This window comes from Centropristis striata, chromosome 13 (assembly GCF_030273125.1).
Source record: "Centropristis striata isolate RG_2023a ecotype Rhode Island chromosome 13, C.striata_1.0, whole genome shotgun sequence".
Taxonomy (NCBI): domain Eukaryota; kingdom Metazoa; phylum Chordata; class Actinopteri; order Perciformes; family Serranidae; genus Centropristis; species Centropristis striata.
The window spans coordinates 26,966,917-26,989,523 of NC_081529.1; the positions used below are offsets into that span (position 1 = coordinate 26,966,917).

Sequence of the window (22,607 nt, forward strand, 5' to 3'; positions counted from 1 at the left end):
TATAACCACACTCTGTCTTGTTTCACTCTGATTGGACGACACTTTCTTTCGCCCCTGTGATTGGTGGAGAGCAGTGGCACCTGTCTGGAGTGGAGGATTGTGGGGAGGATGCAGCCATCTCATGCCAGAGTCAGACACATGAAGGTAGTCATCACCATAGACCAGGGATGGGCAATTTAAATGCTGGAGGGGCCCACAATTTTTCATCGACACTTCCACAGGGCCTTATATAGGACTGTGCACTTAACCAGATATGATGAAACTGCAATTTTAAATATGTGAATAGTGTAGTAACTTAACATATTTCATGCTCAAATGCATGTATAACAGTATAAATAGGAATACAAAAAGTTTGAAGCAAACAAAAAATAACCACTTACTGTGATTTCTTTTTTTTTTTCAGTGCAAGAACAGCAGAGCAACATTAATTGTAAGAAGTAACATTGTGCATTTTTACACTGCACTTTAAAGATTTAATGCTCAAATGCATGTAGTTGTACTGAGGGCCACTTCAAGTGAGGGTGTGGGCCGTATGCGGCCCCCAGGCCTGCAGTTGCCCATCCCTGCCATAGATCATCACTCTTTACGCTGATATCCTAACACAATGTTTGATATCAGAGTGAAAATCAATCAATAGAAGAGAGATATAACACAAAGTGCTTCACAAAAAAAGGAGAAAGTAATAAAATAAATTATTATTATTATTATATATATATATAGACTAATAAATAGGAGCAAATAAATAAAATACAATATGTTATAACACTAAGATGCATGAGCAGAAAAACATCTAAAAATGGTTAAAGTAAATGCCAAATAAAAAGATAAGTCTTAAGTTTGCCCTTAAAAATAAGAACCGTCTCTGATGCCTTCAGGTCTTCAGGGAGGCTGTTCCACAAACGTGGACCACAGTGAGAAAACAACGCGAAAAGAAACAAGTGCATCATATGTAAGTGGACAGATGTTATTTCAAAACTGCCAATATAATTACAATATATCTAATAATAGTCTAAATGTCTTTAATACTAACGTGGTCTTGATGTTGCTACAGTTAGAATAAACAATAGGCTATAATATAAACAAGTTAAATGCTGGTGCATAATTGGCTTGGTACATTTTCTCAAGTTAGCTATTCTATTGTACCTTTTTCTTAACTTAATTTTTTCAGTTTTATCCTACAATATTTCTACTCCATAATACTCCACTATACTGCCCTACAAAGGCTAACTGCAGTAACTAAATTTTTGGTCGAAATTGAGTTATGGCTTAAATAAACTCCTTGATGTCTGATTTATCTTGTGACAAAGTTTTAGATTTCAATTTTGCTTGATTTCTGAGAAATAGTCATATAAAAATTACAGTAACTACACTTACCACGGTTTGCTTTAGATATAGATACGCATTTAAACATAAAACAAAAGCAGTGTAGCCTTGTATTTCTTCATTGTGTTGAATCGTGAAAACAAGAATATTAGAAATTATACGTATTTAATAGGGAAATTATTATCTAGATAGTGATTAAGTAAAAAAGTGAGATAAAATTATAATAAGACTGAAATAAACCATTACTTCTAAATGGTCTAAAATACACAAATCTTTGAATGGAGTTGTTAAACACTTTTAAATACACTTAAAATCTATTTGAAAATGTTAATTTACTGAAAACAAAATATAAAAGCCGAAAGAAGACAACAACATTGTAGTTACTGCACTCTGGTTTAGCATTGCTGTAAAAGGTTCCAACAGTAATGCAAAACCAGAGTGCAGTAACATTTTTGGGGTTAACGGTCAAATAAAAATCGTCATGATTTTTTAGCATAAAAATTACATCATCAATACATGTAGAAATAAGTGTCATATCACTTACCTACCTAAAACCCATTTGGCTGGCCCGTTAGAAAACTTTAAAGCAGCTTTTATCAGTTTTACCCCCTGCATAGTTACTGCAGGTAGCCTTTGTATAGGGCAGTATACCCCAGATGTAAATATAACGTTTTACTTTACTGACAGCTTTCGTTACTTTACTGTCGTCATACCCAGTGAAAACCATGTATCTCCAGGTGTGCTGATTTTTAATGATAAATTCAAGGATAAATGGTTCGTTTATGGGTTGAGAAAATTATCCTACTTTCTAAGCAAAATATAATATTTGAAGACCCTCTTGATCAGCTGGAAAATTCCGTCAAGCTTAAACAGGGCTAGGTTCTGGCACCATGAATGTTCCTTTTTGGAAATACATGGTTCTCACAGGACATCAATATAGATGTGATGCATTGCTGCAGATTAAACTATCCAACAGATACAAATGAGTTAAAATGACCAGATCTGTGAATATGTACTGCAACACATTAATGCAGTCGTACATATTATACAAGAGTAAAACAAAACACTACTGCACACTGTACTTTTCATACTATAAGTACACTTTGCTGATAATACTTAAATACTTTTACTAAAGAAGGTTTTGAATGCAGGGCAGTGGAGTATTTTCACAGTGTGGTATTTGTACTTTTACTTAAGAATCTGAATACTTTTCCACCACTGCTAGTATACAAGGACACATTTATAACAGCAAACATGACAATGGTATTGCATTTAATATAAAAATCTTACTTTATTTGTATTTTTAACACACTTTACAGTACCGAACAGTGAAATAAAAGAAAAATATACTGATATACTATAATATTGTTTTATATATAGCTGTTTGCTTATTAAATGCATTTATTCACAAAATGACACCTCAGCTCTGTTAAGAGGAAAAACTTTCATAAAAATAATATAATAAAAAATAACTTGGACACATTTTACACATTACAGCAAGATCATTTACAAATATTACAATCATTTCATGTTGTTTTTTCCCTTGAATAATCTTTCTTACTTGTGAACAAACACATGAATTAAAGCCCAGAGAATTATTCACAGAGGGAGTCAGTCTGCGACAAAGTAACCTGACAGCAACCCAGATGGGAACCAGCTAGTTAGGCCACCACTGGATGGACATTTAGGCTATCAGGCTAGTGATTAAAGTTACTAAGAAATAGAGGTGGTGATAGTACAAGATGGCCAAGTTAGATAAGGACACATTTATTTCCTTTGAACATGTCACATCTTATGTGACTACTCAGCTTACATTTGACTATCAGTCAAATTAGTTCAATCTCACATGGACTAATGACTATTAATTTGTTTGATTATGTCTCTAGAAAAGGGGTTAACATTAACTACTGCACAATGACGGTTTGTGATTTGGCCCAATGGAATATAATCAACAGGTGACTGCCAATGACCAAACCACCAGCACAGACTGTTCACTACCTGAAACACACTGTCTGCCTCAAAACCTGACGAAATAAAGTGCTGGTACAAATATATTTGATTTTAACAATAAATATGGACAATTAAAAAAATATTAGCACAAGTGAGCAAAAACATAACCAGAGAATGAAAAGGTGAAAATGTGGCCTGCAGTGTTTTTAGTGGTTCACTTAACCTTAAGTGGTTATTTGTCATCATCATCATGACTTGGATAAATTTATAATTTACAATCCCATATTACATTATTTACAAAGAGTGGTAATGCTTATAGCTATATTTTCAACACATGATTCATTTTCCAGACCATCCACCAGAATGATATAAAAATAAACTGTACACAAACTGTTCAAAGAAAACACTTCCCATGGTTTTCTTTTCATCATTTAAAAAGAATGGCAGCAATCAATCAATTGAATAATTTTCTTAATAAGAAACAATTGCTACAGTATCGTGTTTGTATGGCAAGTAAATATTAATGTTTTTATAGCTTATGACATAACAAGAAGCCACAAAAACAAAGCAACATCTTGAAAGTAAAAGGCCAATGCATATGGGAATCTTTTATTTAAGTAACTGCAATAGTAATCCTGGATTCCCATTCCACTAGATGAAAGCCTGTGTGGTGGCCCGGCAGCTCTGCTCCATCCTGCGACAGAGCAGGTCAAACACACAGGCTTCTGTTGCACCGAGCTGTGGTGTCTTCAGATAAGCTCAGGTTACTGACCTGCAGGAACTTGCTCTTACCCTTCAAAAGAACCACACTCATGTTCTTTTACTATTATTTTTTTTACCCTGTGAAAAACAAACACCTAAACAAACTGTGACCTATTTAAGCTGTGCTGATCAAATCCTAAACACCATTCAACAACACGTTGCGATGCCAGCAAGGAACTAATGACACGTATGACATCTTTAGCATCCTGCGCTCTATTTCTGTTACTCACTTGCTTGCTCACGACCACACAATAACAAACAGACACATGCACACATCATGTCAACAAATCAATATCTGGTGAGATTCCAACAAAAGGATGTCCTTATTCATTCCCACCGCCCGCATGTCTTTTTCTCTTTGCATGCCTCCCGGTAGCTATAAGATAGTCATTTTACCATCCTGATTAAAAAAAACAACACATTCTTTAGGTTGGTCCGAGCACAGCAACAACATAACAACTAATTGGCAGCAATGTTTCCCTTTCCCCTCCAAATGCAATGCTGGATACATTGTGTAGACACACTGATACTCACAGAAATAAGCATACAGACGTGATATAAATATACTAGGATATCTATTATATATATCTTATAAATCTACATACTGGCAGGTATGTATCCTGCATCTGACATTAAGGCAAAAAAGCATCAAACATAACAAGGATGATTAGGGACTGCCAGACCACCTATTGGCCAAGTCACGCTTCTTTCTCCTGACATTCTGCCTCCCTGATTTTCTTATTCATCTGTTTTCCTTCAAAACTCACTCACTGAAGTTTCTCATCCTTTACTTTGGTGAGAATCATTGTGTATGAGGAGACATAACCACACAGTGCAAGTGGGTGTGAGATAGCGAGTGAAAATTTGTTCTGCTGATGAAATAAATCTGTATCCCTTAAACATATTTAGCAACTGTTAAATAGAAAATAGGCAAAACTTATGCTTCAAAGCATCACATGGCTTATTCTCAGAAAGTTAAAAAAAAAATCATTCTAATAAGAAAAAACCATAAGCTGGAAAGAGTCCACTGGTGGTTGTGGTGGCGGTTAGTGATTGCTCTGCATCTAGAGTTCTGAGTTATTATATTACCAGAAGAGCAAAAAAGGAAGACTTACAGCTTAAAAACATATCACCACAGAAACTGTACGTGTGAGATACACACCACAATACCATGAACAGTAAAGAGAGATCTTCAACAAGAGACAATCAAAAATGATAACAAAATCAGACACTCCTGTCCCACAATGCATTGCTTCACGACAGCTCCATTCAGGAAGCTGGTGTTTCAGAAAGGCACAGAGCCATCTTGCACCAGTAGCACTCTCCTCGTAAAGGGAAAAGGGGTATGGGACCCGACGGCCCCTTCGTCGCAGCATCTTCTTTTCCTTCAGTATCTTCCTCCTCTTTCTCCTCCAACTCTGTAGATTTTCTTATTTTTCTTTCCGACAGAAATGGAAAAAAAGTCACTCGGATGTGTAGCTTTTCTGAGGAGAACAGTTTCTGTTGAGGTTCTAATGAACATGAATTACTAATACTGACTGAACACTAGTTAATACTCCATTAAGAGATGGCTTTTTCCAAAGAGATTCATTACTGATCAGTGTCCCTCGTGCAAATGCACACACGCAAACATACGGTCAAGTGTGTGTGTGTGTGTGTGTGTGTGTGAGTCAAATTTAATTGCATGACTGATACATGCACATACACACATTAAGTAGGTGTATCCTGCATGAATTACTCCAATTTTGTTTGTGTCTCATTTTATGTGTGTTTGTGTGTGTGCATTCCAGCTCCAGAGTGCTACGCTTGCTGTCTTCAGTTGCCCGCCGTTAATGCTCTCCTAAATTCCTCTTAGTCTAAAGTTTGTTGTGAAGTCAGTCGGAGGACTCGTCACCGCTCCAAATCTACAGTTGCTGTGTAATTACCTTCTCTTTAAGCGATTTTGATTTATTCCCTTTTTGAAAAATATATTTAAAGGTCTGTATTGTCATTGCAGTCTTATTTGTTCTTGGTTTGGCCATTGAAAGGATGAACAAGAGAATGTGTGCAAGTGAGGAGGGAGATACGGGAGCAAAACTCATGTATCTTCAGCTTGTGAAGAAGAATCTTCCTCTTCCTCTACAGGACTTGTGTCAGAAAGTCTCTCCTTTTCAGATCTCACCTCCAAATGAGCTTTCAGCTCCTCCTCCTGCTCCTCCACCTCCTCTTCCTCCATCGCCACCTCGTCTTCCTCCTCTATTATGTCCTCGTTTTCCTCCTCTGCCATTGTGTCTTCCTCTTCCTCTTTTTTACCCTCCTCCTCCCCTTGACTGCAGTCCTGTGCCACATGGTTCGGTGTAGGCTTGTCCTCCTCGTCTCCCTGTTCTCTCTGAGAGCTGTCTTCCAGGGTGAGCTCAAACTGAAACTTGTCCATGCAGGCATTTAGTTCCTTATCCTGGCACACAGGAGGTGGCGAGGGGCTTTGTGGGATAGTGCTCTGATACCAGTCCCTGTTGTCTTCCAGAGTGTCCAAGATGTCCTGGGCATCAGGGTGCACAAGGTCCCCCCATGTCTCCCACAGTGGGTGGACAATGTAGTCAATAAAGCCCACCTGCATACAGAAAAAAAAAGTGTGACTGATCATATAAATCACAGTGGTGTCACTTCACTCACACAAATCAGCATTAAAAATGTATGAGGATGACTGCTGTGATCAGAGATGACAGATCACTCTGCACTGTGGTTATCACACCGCCTACAGCACCAACACTTATCCAGTTGTGCAAAGAATGATATTCATACATGTGTTTATAATTCAGGGCTGATGATTTACCTGGCTCTTTTCCACAGATGCTGTGTGTTTGTCGCACATGGGACTGATCTCCATCCCCCGCTCTCTCTCCTTATCTCCCTGCCTAAAGAACTCCTCCATGATTCTCTCCGTCCATTGTCGATACACACCAAGGGGTTTCGTAGGATTGCTCAGGTCAGCACAGTGCACCATGTTCCTCAACACCTGCACCAACACACAGGCACGTCACACACTACATTACATGCATGCAAAGTTAAACAATTTAGACATGCATTGAGCACAGCGGAAAGTTGGTGGTGCACAACCAACTCTCTGATTGCTACTTTCATTTTTACTTCCTGTCTCTTCAATTGACTGCTGCATCTCTAAAATCCAGTCCTCCTGCATCTAAAACTAAAAAGCTTTCTCAAGCTATTCTCTTCTCTCAACACCTCCTCCTCCCTTCTCCTTTTTTTGGCAAAGATTTCTATCTTTTATTGAAAGATGCTTAATTTATAATGCATTTGCAAGATTCCAAACACATAAACATTTACACTTATGCCTGCCCATTTCCATTTCTGTTCACAATTTTTTCACCTACATTGGCAAATACATACATCATAATTAAAAAGCTCCTCAGCCACTAGTTACTGTAGAGTCAGTCTTAATGGCATTCTCTCCTCTCTACACCAAAAGGTGCAGAAGCTTTATGTTTCTGCACTAACCCAATCCCCTTCAATCATTTCAATTATTTTGCGACATTTGTCTGGGTTTTCAAGTCAATCATTTTATCCTAAGCTAATGGAGAACTCCTCACCCACTAGTGTTGTTTCCTTAATTCCTTTTCAAACTCTTGAATCAAAGAATTTCCATAGAAACACTTGTTGGAGCCCAGTCAGTCAGGATTCACACTGGCAGACCCATCTTTATACAGTCTATTGGCATACTGAACCAACAGAACAGTGAGTCTCTGGTACCCCAAGGGGTAGTTCTGCAGTTGACAGGGTGTAAATAGAAAGACTGTGGAGTACTCAACCAATCTGCAAACAGTTTCAAGAAAACTTATTATTTGAATTTGTTATCTGCATTTTGAGTCATGAGAGAGTGCATGAAAACTAGTCAGCGAACTAGCAGATGCATCTAAAAGCAGTAGAATAATGGTTGAAATAGTTTGATAAAAGTAATTAAAAAGTTAGTCAAACATAATGCATTGATTGTTGAAAAGATCGCTATTGGATAAATGGTAAAATAGCTAAAAAGGGTAGATAAATCGTTGAAATCGAAAGCCAAATCAAGCAGTACAAAGTGAGCTAAAGGTGACAGGAAACAGTTGAATATGTTAAATATAACATATATATACCTGAAAAAGATAGCTATCGGATAAATAGAGAAATAGCTAAAAGTAATTGGTAAATGGTTAAAATGATTGACAAAAATCAATTTGGTATAAATAGATGAGACAGACAAACAGTAGAAATAGTTAGCTTAAGATGTATAAATGGTATAAACGCTTCAGCCACAAGTAGCACAAATGCAATCTTGACCAAACCAAACGTTGATAGTTCAGATATATTAAGAAAAAAGGCAACAATATCAAGTATTAGTGTTAAGTAATATCCAATTTAAAATCATAAAATCATCAAACAAAGTTGAATAAATCTAATAGGGGGTGTGGGGCAACGTCTGAAAATGAAAGTTGGAAACCAGCGGACGTTTGGACGACAACAACAACCTCCTCCTTGGCGCTTGTACAGACACCAATATCTCATGTTCCTATTTCCTCCTTTCCATGGTCCTCTTAATCAAAACTGTACCTCTATTTCAAATCTTTCAAACAAATTAGGTCAAATGACATTTCTACATGCCTGGCTGACATCAAACTCAATGTAGATGATACCTCCTCCTCTCTGAAAAATCAAGTTCCCGTCAAGATCTCCCTGTCTTCATTGACAAGATGAAATAACACCTTCTTCATCCATCAATCAAGCATACGCCTTGATAACCAGATCCTACACATGTGTGTGAATGGTGCATCTTATGGTTCTACCTCCTATAATCCCCTATGTTTCTTTAGCCAGCTCTAAAAACACTACCAGCACTGGGAACACATTGGGGAAAAAATGCAAAAAGCCACAGTACCAGTGGTGTCCATGTAAACACTGTAACCACTATGTCATTTTTGACTCAGAACATCTGCAAAACGGCTAAATCGTCATTTAAAATGACTTGTAAATGGAAGGAAGATGACGTCTCACCTGTATCCGATCAGTGTAATGGTCAAGCAGCAGTACTCCAGAACTTGTCACTTTCTTGGTTTCCACCATAGTCTTGAGGTCTGCCAGCAAACTCATGTGTTTAGACATATCTGTTGCCAAAACCTGGGAAGAAAGTTGATAGGAATACATTTAATTAAAAACAATAGAGTAGAAAAGTGGTAAGAGATGAAGGAGAACTGTGCTGACAACACTCACCATATCAATAACAAGTTTCCTTAGGCTCTGTCTCTGCCTCTTGCTGAGGTTCTGGAAGATGTCACAGTTGTCCTCGTGAAGCAGCTTGAAGCCCACAGCTAGGTGATGGTTCTCCAACACAGACTCATCATTGTACATCAGGGCTAGCTCTGAGTCTGAGAGAAGCACCATACACATATGACACATTATGAGTCAAAAACACACAGTAACTGCATCACGTTCACACCATCCCAGTGTTGGAAACAGACTGTGATCACACTGTTTCAAAATGTACAACTACCCAGTTGGTTTGACCCTTAGAGACCCACTAAGACCCATTTCTGTCTTTTTTCTTGGGGGCAGAGGATCTTTAGAAGGAGATAGCAGGTCCACAGTATATGCCCATAGAAGTGGTGTGTATAATCTGAAAGCTGGGATCCTGAAGATTAGTTGAGATGCAGCACTGTGCTTCAAGTTTTTCAAGTCATAAATCTCTAATAAACATTATGTTTTGGTTAAGAAATTTTGAAAATTACAATGTATAAGGGCTTATAACATTATGATGGGATTAATTATGAGCATTTGTTACACATATTTGGTGCACATTTTAACCATTTCTGACCATGCAGGAATCTGTCAAAACTCCCTCTAAAATACTACATTAAGACACCATGAAATGAATACCATGGGAAATTCCATGCTGTGGTATTTGGTATCAAAAAGCTTTCAACATTTTGAGATATTTTGTTGGTGATTGTATGGCAAGCACTTATGTTCTGGAAACTGCTGAGAAACCTCCCTTATTGTGAATATACCTATGACAGCCATACATCCTCTGACTGCTCTTTGTCTCTAGTTTGTGGTTGAAAAGGTTCCTGACGCTGTGATTATCCTAGAGGTCACAGCAGGTCATTTTATACAGAGAGGTCAAGTTTCAAAAAAATGTCTCACTATAATGAAATTGTACACATGAATAGGATTGGGCTCATTGAATCCACAGGAGTCTCAGACTCTCAGCTTTTATGCAATTCCAGAACTGTAAAGGGACACCAGTATGCAGAAATATTCAAATTAACCATTTTCATAATAGGCCAAAATAACATGCATAATTTCTGCCCCAAACTGCACGGAATTGGCAAAAAGTGGGCACGTCTGTAATTTTCATTTGGATTTCATGAATTGAGAGGTCAGGGACCCCTTTGAAAATGCCTTCTTTGGATGCCGTATGAAGCCTAGCTTCATATATCCTCTCCATACCAGCCTCTTAAAGACACTAATGTCAATCCCGTCTCAGAGGGTTAATGGAGAAGCACACAATCTATAGACCAATGTATTAAAAACATACGACAACGGGAAAAAAACTAAGGTTTTTCAGTCAAACAGAGGATGACTGCAGTACCAAAGGCAAAGACCTAGGACAATTTTAACCAAAGCAAGTGTATTATACACATTAGAAACTATAAGAAAAAAGAAAGTTATGTATGTAACTACAGTTCTATGAAACCTGGATGACTGCCAGAGCTTCACGAGAAGATTCTGCAGGAACAGATTCTCTGATGACACCGAAAGATATAACCTATCCGGGGGTCATCAGGGGGTCACAGGTGACTTTGTTGGTATAACTACTCTACCTGTACATGCGCAAGACGAAGTCATTCAGTGCTTATGCACTGTCTCTGGTAGGAAGGATGAAATAGAAACACTTATACTTGTTGTAACCACATAGGTTAAATGTAGTGACTCTCAGTGTGGTTACATTCTTTCATTATAAATGTATAAGTCACAACACATATCTCAATTCCTTTCGGTCCGTGCTGTATTGTCACCTAAAATGTTTTTCAAATGCTTTGCAACATAATGATTAGTTATTGTTTGATTTAGATGATTAATACATTTTATTAAAAAGGAAACTGAAACATAAAACTGGCATAAAACAATATTTTAAACAAGCCCTTTGTAGAAGGAAATCAAATTAGCAGTTTTATCAGAATAGCTGTCCTAGAAAAGTGGCCTCATCTATTATTACGTATTTGGTACGTGCCACATGGTCTTTCTAAATTCAGAGACTTTCACAGAGTCGGCAAAAGACGAGACCTGTTATTATCATACAGATTCTTTTTTAACTTTCCCCTCTTTGTGGAGACTAGCATTCAAACCAAGCAAAAGTAGCTTTTTGTTTGACCTTGCCATCATGATACCCTTTGTTTTTCCAATTCTTCTCTTTTTATAATTCACATGTTTGTGTGTCGTGTCTTAATCTCATTTTGACTCACTTGTGTTTATGAGGAATTGGTTGGACACTCCTGGATGGTCCACATCGTGGATGGCAGCGGCAAATAACGCAGCTAGTATCTCTAGATCAGTGAACACCGCCTGTCAGAGAGAAAAATAATCAGTTATTTCTTTGTGATCGTCTGTACACGAGATTTTAAATATGTATTGGCAGAGCGGTAGAGGTATTTACATCTAGAGCTGGTGTGGATAGCAGTACATGAGTAGACTGAGTGACATCTGCAGCGTGGAGGCTGTTGTGGTAGGCCACATTGGCATGGTAGTGGTCCTCCAGGGTCATCACATAAGTGACAAACGTATCCACAGGGATCCGAAAGGTCTTCAGTAGATCTCTTTCCTGCAGCCACAGGGGTCATGGTCACAGATAAGTCATGTCACATGATATAATACATTGCAGTTAACGCTCAGCAGCCCTGTCTCTCACCTGGAAGATGGCAAACATTATGCAGCTGAGGGGTCGGTTATTAGAGAACTCCGCCACACGAAAGATATTAAGGCCCCACATGTTCAAGTCAGTCAGCTCCTGAAGGCACAACAGACAACACACATTAGTACAGCAAAATATCAGTTTTCTATTTGAAATCCACCTATACATCTGTAGGACACTAAAGTTGTGTGTTCCTCAGATTAGATTATTTAGTTAAATTTGAATCGGGTTGCATGGCACTTGCAGAATGCAACATGACTTTGTGTCATATTGTGTTTTTTGTCAGTGGAAAATTGTTTCTCCTCTGCTGCAAAACATTTTACAAAAAAAATAAAAAGCACTTGCTCTGACTCGGCTGAACCAATGCCAAAATGTTTGCAGTAGGGCTGCTCAGTTTGGCAAAAATCATAACGATTATTTGGTCATGTTGAGATCACGATTATTTAACACAACTGACTTTGGAAACATCACGCATTTACTGAACCTTTTTTTTGTGTCTTTTTAATACTGTTTTTTTTTTTAAATCTTTAAATATGATTCAACTGAAAAACAGAAAACAAATGTTTTTAAAAAAAAAAGAATTTAAAATACCATCTGCATTTATTCATCCTTAATCGCTTATCCAGACTGAGGTCGCGGGGGGCTGGAGTCGATCCCAGCTGAAATTGGGCAAGAGGCGCGGTACACCCTGAACAGGTCACTAGACTATCGCAAGGCTGACATATAGAGACAGACAATCACACTCTCATTCACTAGAGTCACCGATTAAAACCTAACTGCATGTTTTTGGACTGTAGGAGGAAGCCGGGGAACCCGGAGAGAACCCACGCTGACACGGGGAGAACATGCAGACTCCACACAGGGGAGCCGCAGGCCGGAGTCGAACAGGCGAACCTCTTGCTGTGAGGCGAGATTGCTAACCACTACACCTACAATTTTAATACTTATACATTTTTGGATATATAAAATAGTTTTTGCAAAATAAATCAAATCAAATGTGTCGTGAAATGTCACAACCTACTGAGAACTCCTAAATATATATATTTCCACAACATTCTGGTAAACTCTATTTAACATATTTCAGTCAAGGCAAAAACGCACTGCTGTAAAGGAAAGCGGTGCACTGGATTTATAACACAAGACAATCGAGAGCATCGTGAAACAGAATGTGGCACAATAATCATTTTATCTTGATTATCCTGTTTATATAATCATTGCAAGTCAAAAATTTAATTGGAAAATTGAAACTGAATTTGAATAAATGCCCAGCCCTTGTTTACAGCCGATGTTTTAAGTTGTGAAAATATTTTCTGCTTTTAAATTCCTTTTCAGTTGTGATATCACATCCTGTGCTGTATGACAACAGTGACAGCATGACAACCTTTGACTTTCCACAATCCGGGTACAGATGGTCAAAAAATATTACAGAAATGTGTACTGAATAATATGTGCATGAAAAAAATAAATTAGGAGGTAGAATATGTAGAGAAGAGGGACAGGAAAACATCTGTTTTTTGGTGATTTTCTGTGTTATTTGTTATCTTCTGTTTGAGTTTATGTCTGTGTTTCTATGCAATAACTTCTCAGCTGTTTTTCCATGCATTTAATTTAGATCAGATTTTTTATTTTCCTACAAAAGGATATTCTGTTGCAGCAAGGCAGCTTCAAAACATGAACATGAACTCAATAAAACATGAACACAATAAAACACAGTAGTATAAGGTGCATTTACCCTGTCTAACGCATCCTCGTGTTCAGTCTTCACACCGAATCGAGGCATGGTGGAGTTTGAAAGGCTGGAACTGTGCGTGAGCTTTTTCACACCGCTGATGTGACACATGGGCTTCTCCCTTTCCCTCAAAGTCGGGGATGGGATCTCCACCTCGTTCTGCTTATCTGGAGGGGGCAAAAGTGAGAGGTCAGCTTGGAGGGAGACTTGACGTAGGGTCAAATCTATAAGGGACGTGTAATAGAAGTTGTTCACAAATGAATAGTAGGTTTACTTTACCTAGAAAGGTAGTGGAGATGTATTCTGACACCTGGTTCCCTGAGCGGCTCATCTCTGACAAATGGGACAGCTCCCTGTTCAACATCCTCTTGAACTGATGGAAGGACAGACAGACACAGGAAGTGAGTGCCCTACAAAGTAGCATAAAGGGTTACTGACATATTTAACAACGTAGAGACATGCACATTAAGGTAAACCCCCAGACTTATTAACATTGTTCTTAAGATTTGCACTGATACATAAAAACAAAACATTCCTGTGAGTCAAACATGAGAAAATAAATTATCACCCTCATTCTGGCTTTATTCACTAAAGGGTGAGAAAATCAATGATGAATCATGCCTCCTCTTTTCCAGAACATACTGTTCAATACCCCAATTCAGTGAGCTTGCATATTGAATGTCATGTATTCATATACTGCAGTAATGTGGCATGTTTATATGTATTTTTCTCAGTACATCTACAGCGAAAAATCAGGAACAACTAGTCTGCAGGTCCTTGTAGTACAGGCACAAATGTGATTAAGCGAATACATTATCCCTGCAGACAGAAAAACATGTTCTCTCATGTGCTCTCATGAATGTTCTTTCAGCTTTCATGTCATTATTTTTTATTTTTCTGTAGATGGAGGTGGCTTGACAGACACCTGTTGAACAAGTCATGTCAAAGGCACAATACCGTTTGGACAAGACCCCTCCAGTCTGTGTCCTACCGACTGATCTTTCACACATAACAATCTCCATGGCAACCAGAGCGGTTGCCGTGGCAACTGCCTCCTCACAGTCAGTCCTTCAGCTTGATGTGAGAGCGGTGGCTGCTTGGGTGACAATCTGAGGGAGTAGGCAGGTGTCTCTGACCTTTACCAAGGTCAACCCTCCCCTCCTCTGCCGCCTCCCTCTCTACATCTCTCCGTTACTTATATCTGCTCCTCCCTCCCTCTCTACATCTCTCCGTTACTTATATCCGCTCCTCCCTCCCTCTCGAGGTAAACAACATTCTCCTCTACTGCCCTCAAGCCCCAAAATCCTCCTCTGTCACAGGCTTCATTTTGCCTTCCTGCCATTTCACACACTCCCTGCATCCCCTCCATCTTTCCCTCTCTGCTATCTCTCTTCTTTTTTTGTCACCCATTCTATCCAGCCTGGCGCTCGTTACATGATAGGCCAAGCAAATAGGTACTCTGACAGCAAATCGTAGAAGCAGTCAGGCAGAATCAGTCACCAGGAGCCAGGAAAGCAAGTCAAGCCCTGTGGCACACTTAGGCAGCAGGCTCAGCCTAAACCTCTCTTTCTCGCTCTCTCTCTCTCGTTCTTTGCTTCCCTAATGCTGTAACGCTGAGTCATAGCTGCCAACCAACACTTCCACGGTGCCAGTCCGAGTGCCAGGACAAACAACACTCTTCCTCTGACACTGACTAATGAAGCAAACATGCGAACGCTGCACAGACATGACCACGAACACACACACACAGACACTTATTCACCTGCATATGTGGGGGACCCAGGAGGGCTTTATCTCTCTAACTGCCTCTGATAATGAATAACAATAACTGAACAGCACACGTGCTAATATAACGCTCCTCTGAACTACAACCTGTGCAACTGATTGATCATTATCAGCTCAGAAGTAGCTCATATGTCCCAACGTCATTCAAGAAAACAGTAAACACAAAAGCAATCCTTTGTTTTGGTGCCAGTGTTCCTCATCTAATGTAAACCTGACATATCAAAGAACACATTTGGTAAACCTGAGGACAATATAAACAAAAAGAAACGTCCACTCAGTCCTGAGACAATAAGCATTGTCCTTCACTGACAATACGCTTGGCTTCCTCGAGTCTGTATTGAGGCCAGCCTCAGGCTAGCAGGAGAGAGACACAGAGGGATGTGGGACGCAGGTGTGGAGGATGGAAATGGCCATGCATTATGTGACACTGCAATGTACCTGCAGTAAAGGCGGCTAGACTACTTATCACAAAGTCCCAAAGCTATTTCTTAGATTTTGAGAAGCTCGGTGTATCCTCAAAGGACAGAAATGTAGACGAGATATAGAAGAATGGAGAATGAGAGTGATATTGTCTTTTTGTTTGCACTGCTGCTACAATGTAGGAAGGTGAGTTAATAAACTCTGTGCCTTTATCCCTGTTCCCCTTCAGTGGATTCATGTATAAATTATGTAGGTGAACACAATGCCTCACAGTTTCTCTGTTTCTCACAAAGCCCCTGTCAGATGCACAAAAACTTCCTTCACCACATAAATTCAGTATATAATCAACATGTAGCAACTGTGTTATATTCTCTTTAGGAACACATAACATTCACAAACTGACACCATAACTTCTGGATCTTAAAAATACACATGACACATGGAGTAAGCAATAGATGTTAATGCATGCTTAGATGTAACACTTGAGGAGTCCATAGAATCTATCCAAGATGGCCACTGCCAGGCCTTGTTTGCACTCTGCAAGCTCTCCGAGCCCTACCTGGTCCCACCATCCGATGAGCCAGGGCCTGGAGCAGGTCTCACAGAACAGGTCCACTAAAGGCGTCCTGCGCTCTGCCGTCGTCCCACTCCCCTCCAGAACCCCTCCAGCAGCCGCACCAAGGTCCAGCTCTGCCCCTGCCCTCCCCTGCAGGGGACTGTAGCTGGAGGAGCGGGGCAGCCTGTAGCCCCCTGGTACAGGCGAGGGGCAGGGGGATGGCGCCGGGTCAATGGCCTCCACCACACCCATGTTGAGGGTGACGGGGGGTTTGGGCCGATGGCACAGGCAGGAGGTGCGGTAGTGGAGTGGAGTAGGGGCGCTGCGGGTGCCCCAGTGGCATGAGGGCGTCGTCAGGGTGTGTGAGGAGAGGCCACAGCCAGTCAAGCCGGGACACTCCAGAGTGACGGCTGCCCCGAGAGGGGGCGAAGGAACGGGGGGAAGGGGGCGAGGGTAGGGGCTGCTGGTGCAGACTGTCCTTGCCTACATGCAGCACCCCAAAGCAGGCCACCCAGTCAGTCCAGAGTCAGGCTCCAGCCTCAGTATGGTCCGAAGATGAGGGTCCCCCTGTTGGGCAGACCAGGAGCCCCCTGGATCCGGCTTGCTGTGGAGACTACATCTCATCCCATTTGCTGAGCAGACTGACCCAAATCTACAGTCACTGCAGGGTAGAGGTGGATGGGAGCCGAAAGAGGGAAGATGGAGAGAAACAGAAAAGGAGAGGGAGCGAGGGACCGTCTGAAGGGCACAGAGAGGAGCCGATGGAGGAGATGAGTGGGAATGTGAGAGAGATGTAAACGAAAAAATTATGATGCGAGACCTGGGCTGTTTGACAAACAGTAATAAAAAATTTAGATGATGGAGGTGAGAGGGATGGAGTGATGGTGACGGCAGGACAGAAAGATGACCACAGTATCGAGTGATGGAGTTAAAGGGACCTTGGATGACAGCAGGAACATCGGGGAAGGAAGAAGGGAGAAGCAGATGATAATAGCAAGAGAAAAACAAGGAAGGAGAGGATGAGAGAGGGAGAGAGAGAAAGAGACAGAGAGGGATGCAGGCAGGCCTGTAGCAGACGGTCAGGCTGAAGAATCACACCAGAGATGTGGTCTGGAAAAACAGGCTCCCTCTCCCTGCGTCGGCTGCCCCTCCCCCACGGTACGGATCCAGAGGCCCGGCCCAGTCCTACCGGTGCATCAGCCCGCCTCACACCGATCCCAGCAACACAGTCAGTCCACAGTCAGTCAGGCTGCCTCCTGATAGCTCTGTAGCCCAGTCCCCTGCTCCGAGTCAATCCATGCCTCAGCTGGCCAAAATGCCAGAGGTCTAATCCTGCTGCTTTAGGCTGCCGTTCCTCCTCCAATGCTCTGCCTCTTGCGCCATTTCCCTGGATGCTGTAGACAGCTCTCGCAAGCTAATCAGGCAGTGTGGCTGCAGGCGCATGCATGTGTGTGTGTGTGTGTGTGTGTCAGTGTGTGTGTGTGTCAGTGTGTGTGTGCTTGCTGCTGCTCTCAGCCTGAGTACGCATGTGCGACAAGACAGCATGTACGTCTGTTAAAAATATGTGTGTGTGCAAGGGTGTGAGTAAGAGTGAGAGACTGAGTGGGAATATTCATGTGTACCTCCATGTTGGCACAGTGCGGAGGATTTCTGTAGCTTAGCTGCGGCTGCGAAAAGGCAGCAACATGTTCACAGAGACTCTGTTTACCCCAGGAGACTTCTCCCTGCACATTGTATGCGCACACACATAAATGATGTCCTCTAATTAAGCATTCTCCTGTTATCTCTCTCTCTTTTCATCATGAGCCTGACTGATTAGAAACATGAGGCAACTTGCCATTCATTAATAATGATGTGCAACATGGGAAGAATTTCTCGAATAAAACAAACAAGGTACATGATGCTGTCTCTTTAAGACAGAACACTATTGAAGGAGCATCACCTCTATTTCATTGGTTGCTGCCCAAACCACATGGCTTGTGGTCAGAGTGGCAAGCCAATGACTAAAAGGGAAGGGCAGACCCTGCTGCTGTTCGATAGCAACCAAGGTTACAGCAGAGACATCAGCATTAGGGCCCGTTCCCCCTCTCTCATGTCCTCCATACCCACAGACATCCACCCTCCCTCTCTTCCCTCTCCCGCTCTCTCCTCCTCTCTTCTCCTCTCTCCTCCTCTCTCCTCCTCTGTCCCCTTGCCCCCACAAATACAAATGCATACACACTTAAGAAGCCTGCCCATGTGCACACACACAAGCCTTTCAGTGTAGTAATGCAAACTGCAAATCAAAATTCAATCATCCTGGCTGCACCTCTTGCAGCGGTTAACACAACTGCTTTACTAGAAATTATCAAAAAAGCCCAGAGATGGCTGACTACATATAATATCCATCAATACAACTACAACCGCAGGATTGCAAATAAACCCAGGAGACAAATATTACTACTTCTACAGAAGTACAACAGTAGGAAAAGCACCACCTAATTACTTCAACCACTGATGAGTCATTTTATGAACAATATTAAGGGAAAATGTGTGACTGTTCAATGTGGCAGAGGAGATCGGACAAGCCAGACTTTACAACCAAACACATTCTTTAATACAGAAGCATAATGCATTGAAAAATAATTGCCCTGTTTTTCTAATTTAATGGTAAAATGACAAATGGGCTGCACCTTTCTAGTCATAGCGACAACTCAAAGCGTTTTTTCACTACAAGTCAGCATTCACCCATTTACACATACATTCATACAGTGCTGACTACAATGCAGGTTGCCACCTGCTCATCAGTCAGGTAAACCGTTCACTCTCATTCATACACCGATGGGACAGCCATTAGGAGCAGTTCTAGGTTCAGTATCTTGCCCAAGGATACTTCAACATGTAGACTACCATGGCCAGGGACTAAACTACCAGTAGTCGACCACTCCAACATCTGAACCACGGCTGCCCCAGAATGAGATCATTATCATCATTATCAGATCATCATTATCATATCAGAATTTAGAGAAATTATTTTTTTGGAAGACAATCATTTTTTTTATAATATAGTAATTAGGTAAATTAAGAAAATAAACTTTTTCCCCCCCCAAGAAACATTTTTTCCCATTACGTGTTTTAAAATTTCTTTTTGAGATAATCTTTTTCATTTAAAAAAAAATGGGGCAAATATTTTTTTTATTTTAATTATTACTAATGAATTATTACTTCTAATGAATAATAGATGCAAACGCACATTATCACTTCAACAGCTGATGAGTAATTTTCTAAACATTACAGGAACAAATGGAAGCTTGACAAACCAGATGAAGGTTTTTACAACCAAATGCAATGTTATTAACAGTATTTTAATGAGTAAGTTTGAAAAACTACTCCTTCAGCTTTTTCTTTATAAGTGACCTTGGTGGAGCTGCATTGTTTGTATTTTGTGAAACAGCTACAACTAAGTTAATACTCAGTTCTCATGAAGTGATGTGATGTTCTTGTGAAGCATGTGATATACAGTTGTTTATCATTAGCTAGCAGTGGCGGTTCTAGACCAGTTTTACTGTGGGGGCCAAGCAGGGGCCAGTGTTTAATCAGAGGGGCACATTAAAAAACGGCAATGATTATATTAAGGCATTCAAAACCTTTATTTTTGGGATTTTATCTCATTTAAGTATATTTGGAAGATACAAATACACTGATTGAAACAATGAGACTCACCAACAATAATTATTTTTGCAAGACAATAACATTTCTCATTTTTGTGCACAATTACTTCTATTTTTATTTTGAAAGTGCAGTATAGTGAGAATGATCTTTTTTTTACATACACAAGCTTTTATTGCACAATTAAACTATTATACAATGGACACATTCTGGGTTCCTTTTGTGCCCAATGAGATATTGTTCTCATTGTTCACAACAAAAAATAGGTAAGAATTGTTCCGTCGTTCATCGTTATGAATAGATAATTTTATTATTAATTTGACACAGGGGCCACAACAGGGGCCAAGGGCTTCTTCATAGGGGCAGTGGTCCCTGTGGGCCCCTGTGTAGAACCGCCACTGCTAGCTAGTCACCGTACTGAGGCAGCGTTGAGACAGGACAGTGAGAGTGAACATGTTTGTGTGAGGACAGGTGTTCACCTTGTTGGAGGCCATCTCGCTGACTGAGCGATGGGTCTGAATGGTCTCCAGCTGGTCCAGACACCAGTCCAGTTCCTCCAGAGTCTCCCGAGCCATCTGCTGGTACGTCTCCTCTGGGAAGGACAGACACATAAACAGACCGGCAATATAAAACCGGCAACAGAGGAAGGGCACGGAAAGTGATATAAAAGCAGAGATGGCCTGAGAGAATATCGTTTATTTAAAAATCGTCCTGCAGCTCAGTAAGTTAGTCTACAGCTCAAGAGTTAAAACATTTCCACCTTATCCACCTTATATGGAGAGTGTAAGCATTTATAATACTCATCAGTGTCAGTATAATGTTTGTAAACAGAATAAGACAGGTCAAAATGTTTAATTTAAAACTGATTTTTATTTAGAATATAAAGCTATAGATCTAAAATTGATTGATTAAAATAAATGTATTATTCACATAAAAAACACTAAATTATTTGTGTTTTCTGATCATGTAAAAAGGTTTTCATATCAGTCATATTTATAAACACAAACAATGATTATCTGAATGACACAAAAGGTATAATATTCATATATTGAAAACGTGGTAGCTATCAGATGTAAAAATTAATGAACGCCGCTTTTAGATATACATAAATAAATAAATAGACAACTAGATTTTTCAATCTAGATGTTTTTCATGAATTCTGATATAAAAATATCACAAATCCTTATAATTGCATTTATTTCTGCTTGCTAAAGACTTACAACATTGTAGTATAATTTCCTTTATTTTGTAATTTATCATATTTAAAAACAGAAATCACTATTCAGTTTGTGGAATAAGCATTTAGCAGTGCACGCTGATAGAATAAACACAGTAAAACAGGACTAAAGGGGAGACATTACAAATATTGAAACTAATAGATACAATTATTAAACTTCACCGGTTGAAATATTTTTTGGACAAATTTTCTGTTTAAAAATGCAAATAATGCATTACTATGCATTAACATTGGATAAAATCAGGTTCAAAATTCTTGTCAGAGTCAAAGGATTTTTCAGAGGGAATTTAAATCTATTTTTATCACTCAATAAATCTAAAAATGTTGGCAAGAGCCATGTTTTTAGGAATAAAGTGTTATATAAATCCAGTTATGAATGATATATGAACGAATCCCTCCATAAAAACATTCAGAATAAAGCTAGGGATGAAATTGGAAAGTGGTCTAAAATTGCAGTAGGGATTTCTGGCTTAGTGTATGAGAAAAAAAAAATTTTGTTGAGAAAACAGCCTTGTTTATGTTCAAGATATGTGTTGTAAAATCTCATATATTTTGCACTGCAGATGAATAGGGTAACTTTGTTAACAAATAGATATCACCATGAAACTTGCCCAGTTGATTATTTACATTAAAAAAACAACATGTTTATACATGAAGTTGTATGTTTAAAAAGTTAAATGAGGCATTGTCTAATGCAAAGTCATGGTGTCATTAGGAGAAATCTACAGATGCATATAGACAAAGTGTAGTAAAATAAACACCTTAATGTGTATTTTAGATGCTTTTCTGTGTGTTACTGAAGCAAATAGCCCCAAAAATTGACAACTGCAAATATATATATATATATATATATATATATATATGTATATATATATTGCACAAGTTCTTCGATTGTGCCTCCAAATGCCATTGATCATGTCAGGCACGAGGCTGCAGCTTTTTCTCTCAGTTGCAGTGCAGTGAAAGTAAAAGCTTCTGTAGAGTGAAAATGTCTTTTATGAGTGAAAAGGGATTAAACTCTCTGAGCATGAGCTTTGCTATTTCTCAACACACATATCCTTTTTTATTTTTGTCATTATATGTTGAGTAATTTAATATCTATCATGTCTCTTAATATCAAGGCAGTACAGTTAATTAAAAAACTTCAATAATAGCCACATGATGTTTCTGCAGTCATTTTCATTACTGCTGATGCATTCGGGGAACGTGGGAGTCTTAGTGTGTCCTTACAGCCGTGTGAGGGGACTGTGGAACTCTT

The 22,607-nt window shown here is 39.7% G+C and overlaps 1 protein-coding gene across 3 annotated transcripts in view; it reads right to left on the reverse strand.

The window, feature by feature from the left end:
• Positions 1-4,613: 4,613 nt before the first annotated feature.
• Positions 4,614-22,607, reverse strand: part of pde4a (phosphodiesterase 4A, cAMP-specific) — a 56,327-nt gene continuing 38,333 nt past the window's right edge. For 2 of the 3 annotated variants that reach the window (XM_059347684.1, XM_059347685.1), the window contains exons 6-15: positions 20,592-20,704; positions 13,983-14,076; positions 13,707-13,870; positions 11,972-12,070; positions 11,720-11,884; positions 11,529-11,628; positions 9,277-9,431; positions 9,061-9,183; positions 6,848-7,030; positions 4,614-6,625 (exon numbers count right to left, since the gene is read on the reverse strand). In XM_059347684.1, coding sequence (XP_059203667.1) covers positions 6,113-6,625; positions 6,848-7,030; positions 9,061-9,183; positions 9,277-9,431; positions 11,529-11,628; positions 11,720-11,884; positions 11,972-12,070; positions 13,707-13,870; positions 13,983-14,076; positions 20,592-20,704 — 1,709 coding nt within the window. In that variant the 3' untranslated portion in view covers positions 4,614-6,112. Of the gene's footprint in view, positions 6,626-6,847; positions 7,031-9,060; positions 9,184-9,276; positions 9,432-11,528; positions 11,629-11,719; positions 11,885-11,971; positions 12,071-13,706; positions 13,871-13,982; positions 14,077-16,467; positions 17,652-20,591; positions 20,705-22,607 lie in introns of those variants that run through there. The other variant, XM_059347687.1, reaches the window with a different exon arrangement.